This window comes from Ailuropoda melanoleuca, chromosome 13 (assembly GCF_002007445.2).
Source record: "Ailuropoda melanoleuca isolate Jingjing chromosome 13, ASM200744v2, whole genome shotgun sequence".
Classification (NCBI taxonomy): domain Eukaryota; kingdom Metazoa; phylum Chordata; class Mammalia; order Carnivora; family Ursidae; genus Ailuropoda; species Ailuropoda melanoleuca.
This window is the reverse complement of record NC_048230.1, coordinates 57202030-57210872: the sequence shown is the minus strand read 5'-3', so window position 1 is coordinate 57210872 and position 8843 is coordinate 57202030. Positions and strand designations below refer to the sequence as shown.

Genomic DNA, 8843 nt, shown 5'->3' with positions numbered 1-8843 from the left:
GGTGGTTTCTTTGGCTTTTTTTTTAAGTCATCTTTTATGCCCAGCGTGGGGCTCAGACTCTCAGCTCCCAGATCAAGTGTCACATGCTCTATGGACTGAGCCCAGCCAGCCCCCCCACCTTGGTGTTTAGATGCTGTCGTCACTAAACGGGACCAGAGCTCCTTGGAGAAATGGCTGACTCCAGGACTGGGGAAGTGTTGACAAACGTCCTGACAATGCTGTCGTTCTGGCGGCCCCGCCCACAGGCCGGTTTGTAAGCGTGAACCATCTGTATGAGCACCTGCCACAGATACACGCCAGAAGCCACCAGCCCACTCCTCAGCCAGGCCTGACCGCAGTGCCTCACCTTGACTCCTCGGAGTGCAAGAGCACCTGCCAGAAGTGTCGGGAATCTCTCCTCCTCGGGCTCATTTCTTTGGGTGACAGTGTCTGGTCCGGAGGAGAGGCACCTCCCCTCGCCTGGGCGCCCACACGCCGAACTTCCACACCCTCACTCACCTCTTCCCTCACTTCTTTAGTTACTGCTCGAAAGGACCAAAAATTCATTAGTAGCTGTTTATTGATCAATGGTTTGATATAAAGTTATTTCAGGACTTCAGAATTTTGCCCAAACAGAAGTCACAAGCATTACAAAGTTTTTTCTTTCTTTCTTAAAAAAAGGGTAGGAGGCAGGTTGGGAGGGAATCAACCTAGCAGTAGTGGCATTTGAGAATAAATTAACAAAAAAAAATTTAGTATTACCATTTATTGGTGACAAACACTAAGTTTTACTTACATTCCATGGGGAGAAAAAATTCCAGCGTAAACAATGAATCGAAGCAGTACTTAACTCGCAAGGCTACGTTGCTTTTCATCTGCACCATATGCAGGACCTTAACTGCACACGCTTCTGTGCACAGTAACACAACATCAAAAGCAACACGGTTTCAGAGATAAACACGGGTCATTCTTTTCAGCCCTACATGGAGATGTAATCAACAGTACCAAGCACTCAAGGAAATCCATCTGCGGGTTTATACGTACTACATGGAGAACACACCCTGTAGTGTAGTGAAAGCTACGTGTCTTCAAGAGCTGTATGTATATACACACAATTTTTTTTTAATAATCTTTAAAACAAAGATCCAAGTTCATTTGTTTAAGTCCTGTTGCATTAACAAAAATAAAATAGAAAAGGAACCAAATGATCATTAAAGTTTAAAATTCCTAAATTGTCCAATTTATACAACCGTGGGAGACTTCATCAAGGACTCTGAGAAGTCCAGGACTGTTTCAGCTAAACCAGAGGGCACACAATTTGCATCACTAAGATGGTCCTGGGTTAGTCCAATAAAGTCCAAACGTATAACCACATACACATGGATATGATCTTTGCTGATTAGATTACTGGTAGAGTCAGTCTCAGACAAGTTTCTAAACTGTGCTATGTAACTAGATACAATTGAGAAACTCTTAGATGAAAATTTATATAGTGTCATTTCAATCAAAAGAAAATAATAAAACTAAGAATATGTATCTCTTGGGAGAGAAAGCAGTGGTGATGGTGTGGGTGCCACGGGGGGGGGGCATAGCACGCTAGAACGGTTAGTTGGCGCTGAGTAGGAAGCATTTGATTTTCTCTGGTGCTTTCTGCTCTGGGGCTGGTCTAAGGCCCCTGCTCCCCGGCGTGAGTGTCCAGGGTGTGTCCCAAGGGTTTGAGTGAGCCACTCTGAGAAAGGGTCGTGCTCTGTTTCCAGTTTCCTTCACACAGCCCAAACAGCAGCGGCCACAGCTGAGCACCGAGGGGCCCGGGGTCACTTGGCAGGCCCCGCCGTGCCCCCCAGCAGCTGCCTGTGTGTGGGGACAAACAGCACCCGCGAGTGCAGCCACTGCCGCCTCCTTGTGTCCCCGCCTTCGTCACCACTGCCGCCTCTGGTTCTTTACCCAGCACGTCTCTCAGCCCACTGGAGGTATCAGAAATTCCAAATTCTCAAAGCAGTTTTTCAGTATATATGTTGGGGTTTTACAACGGTTCATGGCCAGAAAAGGTTCAGCACCTCCCACACCTTCAAGGAAGAAAAAAATGAAAATGATGCCAGTTTTGAAATGTAAGAAAGTTTAACCCATGTTAAAAACCAGAAGAAATCAGCAGACACTAAAGTCCAATACCACAGGCCCCAGTTTATGACCACTGGGTTCCGGTTTTCTACGGACAGACCGCCAAGTGAAAAAAGCAATGAGGAGAATGTGCGAGCAGTACGTGAACTCCGGGAGAAAAGGAACAATGCAAGAAATACGGGATTGTATTTGCATAGAGAAACACACAGGAAAGATACAAAAGAAACTAATAAACACGTGATCTCTGGGTGGGGGCAGGGAGAGTGAGATGGGTGAGGGCTCAGTGGGGGGTAAGACTGACCACCGGGCATCTCTGAAAAATCACTGTGGGGTTTGAACACTGTGAATGTATTACCTATTCAAGTTTTTTTTTTTTTTGAAAATGTAGAGCTCCGCCCACAACTTGGAAACCTTTCAGGGAAAGGGACAAAAAGTGATAGAGGGGAGTATCTCTCTACTGAGCTGAGCAGAGGGTTTGAATTTAATGCAAATGAGGAACAGAACTGCCTTTCCCAGTAAATCAGCTCACTCACACAGACATTGGTCCATTTCCTGTTCTTGGCATCTCTGTACTCGGCTGGTCCAACTCAGACAGCAACTTTAAGATGTTCAGTGCAGCCTGGCAGGGAAAAAAAGAAGAGTCAGAGCACGACTGCCACCTGGGGCCACAGCACAAGACGCTGTTTGAACAAGGAGGCAAGGGACAAAAACAGGTAGTCCCACTAAGCCACACTTTCCCTTAATATTTGAACTTTCGGTGTGAAATATAAATTATCTATGTTTACCTCATTGAATCACAACTTCTGTTAATTTTCTATTTTCTGCTAATATTTTTAACTGTATGGTACTAGACTACACATTCTGTATCCTGCACGGAAACAAAAACCTGTCGTGCTCCCTTGTTAGAATACATTATCTTTAAAGACGCTAATTTGGCAGACGCATTATATCCCATCAGGTGGGTATCCCACAGTTCGCCTAGATTAATCAATTCCTCTTCTCAGTTTTCTCAGTTTTTTTGTACTTCTTGTTAATGGTAGTTTCACCTGAACAAAAGACCGAAGTAAGGGGCTTTCTATAGCTGCCCGAACTTGGGCCCATGGTCTGTTCTGGGAGGACATGAGTGGACACAGCTCGTGGAGGTGGTCCCGGATCCAAGCCCTCCCCCCAGGTCAGTACAGGGACGGGAAGGAGTGTCTAAAGCTGACGAATTCTGATAAACAATGAAAAACCAATCCAATAAACTAGGGAAGAAACCTTCAAAAATAAGAAATCTCTAAAACAACCAAAGTCTACGGGAGAACCCTTTTCCTGTGTTCCGAAGGCCAGCAACAGGCAGAAGCCAGGAGCACTGGGGAACGTACCATGTCATGGCAGGACTCCACATCCTTTCCAATGCCGTGGCTGATCAGAGGTGGCTGAGAGGAGCAATTGATAAGAGATACAAATTCGTTCTTGTTGTTTTTGGGGAAATCTTTGTATTCAACCTGAAGGGAAAAGAAAACTGAGGCCAGGTAGGGAAGCGGCGAATACGCACGGGGCCCAGCAAACAGGGAGAGGACCTCTCTTTCTCCCTGCTCTCAGCCTGACACGGCCCCACCGACTCCTGCTCAGTCAGCAAGACCATCAGAGGGGCTGCTGCTAGGGGCGCCGAGAGCTGCAGGCAACAGACCCAGGCCCCAGCTTCCAAAATCTTCCAGGAACCTAGATGTCTACCCAAAAACCCTCGTCTGGGGGGAGGGGGTACCAAGCACCTGGTCTGAAAGAAGCCGTGTCCTTTCCTACTAGGCAGAAACACTGAATCTATTCTCACTGTAACTATCACTAAGATGAGAAGCTTTGTTATTATGGTTAGCTTGGGTTTTTTAAAAGTTTATTAGCGAAGGACGAGGTTATTCTGTTACTGTCGACGCTTGTCCTATACTTCCTGAACTCCCTCCACCCACCTCAGGACCACCAGGTACCACGTGCCCTCCACCCTCTTCCTCCACATAAAGACCTGGATTTAATAAACAAGGTGCAAGGCTCATTTTCTGAGAGAAACCCAAAAAAGATGACTGCACTGAGGTCCAGACCGCGCAGCTCTGGACTAATAGTTACCTGGAATCCCTGGACTCTGGAAAGATAGTCCAACTGCTCAGAGGGTCTTGTAAGAGGTCCATGGGGTACGTGGCCTGAAGAGATGTTATTCTTTAAAATGGTCTCGGCTGTGGGCGAGGTGCCCCCATACAACAATTCACGGGCTATCATGGCAGTTACCGTGGCCTTGGCAGGATTCGGAGCTACCCTGGTGAAATCTTTGGTGTGGTGTCCTTGACTGACTCCTACAGCCTGGGCGACCTCGGGCACCATGGGAAGAATCCCAGCAGGCAGCTGCTGATGACTAAGATAAGGCAGCCTAAACTCATCCTCTTTATTGCCTAGGGAGGGACATGCAGACAGATCAACACGAGGCCACATGTTCTGCTGGGAAAGACATTTTCCAACCCGCTGGCTCTCCCTTGGGCACTCGACGGCACAGGGAGGACACAGAGCTCAGCACTGCTCGTCATTCCGGGAACCACGCAAAGCCCAGAATCACATTCAGATCAAGACAGTATTAACATCACACTTACTAGTCCCATTTTCATCCCCAGAGCCAGGTTCAAAAAAGGTTACTTTTCTTCCATCCCCTGGTTTTTTTATTGGAGTCTTAAAGAAAAAAAAAAAAAAGGGGCCATGAGCGTAAATCAAACTGTTGCAAATTTAGTTCCTACTGAAACTATACAAACTCCAACCAGCATTAATCTGTGCTTTGTAACCTTTTGAAATATGAAGAGGTCATCAGCAGAGAAGCCCTAGCCCCACACCGGACCGCCCAGCAGCCCCCTGCCCTCCCCCAGAGCCACTCCCGCCAACACGGCCTATCCTCGACCAGGGGAAGCTAACAGTGCCCCTGCACCTCGGGCTGACCTCCGCTCAGCACTCACAGGAGGACAGGAACGCTTAACCAGACAGCCAGAGATGCTAGACTGGTAGAGCCCAAGGTGGGGAAAGAAGCTTTTAGAAGCTAAAAGACTCTTTTCTGGAACTAATATCCAATTCAAGAAAAGGTGACTTTTTCAAAGATAACAAACACGGGGAAACGTTAGGAGAGAAGAATTTTGTCAAACATGGGTCTCCTTTCCGAGAAGGTAAATGTTAGGAATCCTCTACCAGATTTTAAAAACCAAGTCCAGGCTCTGTGCCGACGTCTGACCGCTGTCCCGGCCCGCGGCCGGCACGGCTGGCACAGGGAGGGGCTCCATCCCGGGACCTCTCAGGGGCAACAAGCTCAGTCAAGAACTTGCTTGAGGGTACTCTTACCAATCTTGGCAGAACATTTCTATCTAGTGTTCAATTCATAAAGAAAAAAAGAATCCTGAATCTAAACTACGAGTTCTGTTCCATAAATCACACTCTGTCGGTGTCCCAGAAAACCCAAAGCCTGCTCCCCAACTGGCAGACGCCTGAGGCTGGCGGGCCTCACTGTGAGAGCACAAGGGCAGTACCAGACACGTTCATCTGCAGCCCCGTCGCCCATCCTCCTCCAAGGGGAAAGGAGCGAGCTGCCCTCCAGTAAAGCGTCCCCGACCACAAAGATACGGAAACAAGAACGACTTAACCCAGAGCCACGCTCGGAGCCACGGACATGCAACTCCCCTTCTGACCACATTATAATGCTCCAAACAGATAGGACGCCGCTCAGCAGGGCTGTTCTCCTGCCAGGAGGATGAAGCCTCGCCCTGAAGCTTGGCCCTGCAGGTTGCCAGAGTCCCCTAGGATGAGGCGAGGACGTCATCTTGCCATTAGACAGCAAGGACACAGAGCCCCGAGCAGTCACCTTCTCCTCTGATTTGAGGGCTGGTTTGGTGGGCTGAGCCTGTGGGACTTTGAAACCAAGGATCTCCAGCATGTTCTCAGCGGCGTTGCGTTTGGCCACCTTCTTATTGGTTCCTGTTCCTTCTGCGGTATGGTTTCCCACCTTCACCTGCATGAAGACGAAGTCAGGACTCAGAGCAGCGCTCACACCTTTAGCATTAAGACTAGTCAGGCAGCAGCGTGCGGGCACAGGAACCCAACAGTGGCCAGAAGCTTCCCAGGGGCGCCTGCGGGGGCTGGCACAGATGCGCGGCACCTTGGAGTGCTGCGGTCAGCCGCGACATCACAGAAGCTCAGAAGCACTCCAACAGACCGCGAGACCGCGGTGAGGCGTTCTAAAAGCTCCTCACTTCCTAAGGGGATGCCACCTGACGCGCATCTGTGCTACCGAGCTTCCTCGCGCGCTGCCCATCCCGGGACTGCGGGGCCGCCGGGACAGGCGGAGCGGTCACCCCAGGAAACCTGCGGGCACCTGGCGGCGGCACACGCGCCTCCGGGGCTTTGGCTGTCTCTCTAGACCTATGAGAGGGAGGAAAGGCTGATGCGGACGCGTGGCTGCAAACGAAGCCGGTGAGCACGCCAGGTCCGCAGCAGGGCCCCGGAGCCGCGCCAGAAATGGGAGCCTTCGTCCCATCTTTGAAGACGATCCGATTCAACAAAGTCACTCACTGTTCACAAATGACGTTCTAACGTGTCTTTGTGTTTTACTTTCATCTCGTTCACGTAAACAAAAGCACCAAGCGGGGGCGCCTGGGTGGCACAGCGGTTAAGCGTCTGCCTTCGGCTCAGGGCGTAATCCTGGCGTTACGGGATCGAGCCCCACATCATGCTCCTCCACTATGAGCCTGCTTCTTCCTCTCCCGCTCCCCCTGCTTGTGTTCCCTCTCTCGCTGGCTGTCTCTATCTCTGTCGTATAAATAAATAAAATCTTTAAAAAAAAAAAAAAAAAAAAAGCACCAAGCGGCTCTCCGACCAAACCACGCTCCTCTGCCCGACAGCACGCGCAGCCTCCCTGCCCGAACTGCACGGTCGGCGTTTGTGCGCGTGGCCCTCACGCTGTCAGCGACAGCTACACTGACGTGACAGACGGAAGCCGACAGTAAAGAGCGTTACGTATTTTATATATTATTTGTCAACTGCGTGCTACCCATCCTGTCGGCGACAGTTGTACAGTACCCAACCTGTAGTTTATGTGCGTAACATGTCCACACACACACACGCCCCCTTCCCACCAGCCACTCCCCCGTCAGAGAGCTGAGTGTCACACATATTCCAGCACACACCACTGCTTACAGTCCTATTCCAACCAGACCAAAAGCCCCATGTCACAGAACTGAGATTCAAGGAACCCTTCCCCGGCCTGTGAAGAGGGCTCTGCGGGTGAGTCCTGGCCTTGCCATCTACCAGCTTTGATTCTGGCCAAATTACTCTCAGCACGCTGCCATCTTCCTTTGTAGCCCGGAAGGACCATGACCCTTCTTGCCTTCTGACTGGGTAGGGGGAACACACCGGGCTAAGTAATGGTGCTTCCAAAGTCATAAACTGCTACACGAGAGTTAAGTATTGGGTTTTTCATCAGAAAACACCATCAAATTCAAATCACAATGTAGGCTGCCCATATGAGTAACTGTTTCATAAATACAGGGAAACCATTCTGCACTAATCCAAAGTGTAATCCCAATCTACGGAGGACCAACCCTAGACTCCAGATTCTACAGACGGATTAGGAGAAACAGGAACAGATCCTTTGATAGAACTTATAAAATTTACCTTCTGCAAAGAATACAAACCCTCAAGGAGATGTAATGAAGAGAAATGTTCACCCGCAACCCCACTGCCCTAGCACTCATGACCTGGAGCACGTGTCCGCGCTCCTACCTGCGGATTCAGCAGCCCGGGGGATGTGCACACAAGTACACGTTTTAAGGCATCAAATTACTACAAGCAATATGGTCTTAATACTGCTAATGTCTGACGGCAGGGAGCGGGGCCCACCGGGCCAGGGCACTGGACCTGGCCTCCTGGGGACAGCATGCAGCGCCCGGACCCTGTCTGGCCGCGAGGGGGCGTGGTCACAGAAGGGCCGCCCACCGCACGGACCTACCTGCATCACAAACTCTCTGCGCCGTGGGAGGCCTCGCTCTGTGAGGAGCAGGTACTCTGGCTCCTTCTCCTTTTTCGCCTGCTGGATCTGGGCCAGTCTGCTAATCGGGTTCATCCCCTGGCTGCAGTCTGTGCTGCCCTGTAGCTGAGAACGATGAATGCAGAAACCGTGGGCCATGTGAGCCACAGAAAGGACCTCCCCAATTCAGAGATCAGGACACGACACCACCTTACTCTTATGTTGATCTAAGTGCCCAGAATTAATCAGATCTTTCTTAAACCTTAAAATTAAGAGATGCTTAATGATTTCCTAGGACTGCTCTGAGGTGACTTTAAAAGGTCTTCATGGCAAACCAACATCAATATCCCACTATGGGCAGGCGAGCAACCCCGAAAGGTCTGCTTTTTAACAATAAATTTCAGCTTGACGATGAAGAGAGAAAAAAATACAGAACACTATTCTTAAAATTCCCCCAAAAGTCTGTGTTTTAAAACTGGTCCCCCCGCGGAGCGCCTGGGTGGCACAGCGGTTAGGCGTCTGCCTTTGGCTCAGGGCGTGATCCCGGCGTTATGGGATCGAGCCCCACATCAGGCTCCTCCACTGTGAGCCTGCTTCTTCCTCTCCCACTCCCCCTGCTTGTGTTCCCTCTCTCACTGGCTGTCTCTATCTCTGCCGAATAAATAAATAAAAAAAAAATCTTAAAAAAAAAAAAAAAAAACTGGTCCCCAGATTTCTTAACAAG

At 49.8% G+C, this 8843-nt stretch overlaps 1 protein-coding gene across 9 annotated transcripts in view; it reads right to left on the bottom strand.

Annotated features, from left to right (window-relative positions):
• Positions 1-541: 541 nt before the first annotated feature.
• Positions 542-8843, bottom strand: part of STAU1 (staufen double-stranded RNA binding protein 1) — a 52794-nt gene continuing 44492 nt past the window's right edge. For 6 of the 9 annotated variants that reach the window (XM_011225193.3, XM_034640910.1, XM_019799760.2 and 3 more), the window contains 7 exons: positions 8102-8245; positions 5960-6106; positions 4713-4788; positions 4198-4517; positions 3462-3584; positions 2631-2716; positions 542-2045 (listed from right to left, as the gene is read on the bottom strand). In XM_011225193.3, coding sequence (XP_011223495.2) covers positions 2030-2045; positions 2631-2716; positions 3462-3584; positions 4198-4517; positions 4713-4788; positions 5960-6106; positions 8102-8245 — 912 coding nt within the window. In that variant the 3' untranslated portion in view covers positions 542-2029. Of the gene's footprint in view, positions 2046-2624; positions 2717-3461; positions 3585-4197; positions 4518-4712; positions 4789-5959; positions 6107-8101; positions 8246-8843 lie in introns of those variants that run through there. The other 3 variants (XM_034640912.1, XM_034640914.1, XM_034640915.1) reach the window with 3 other exon arrangements.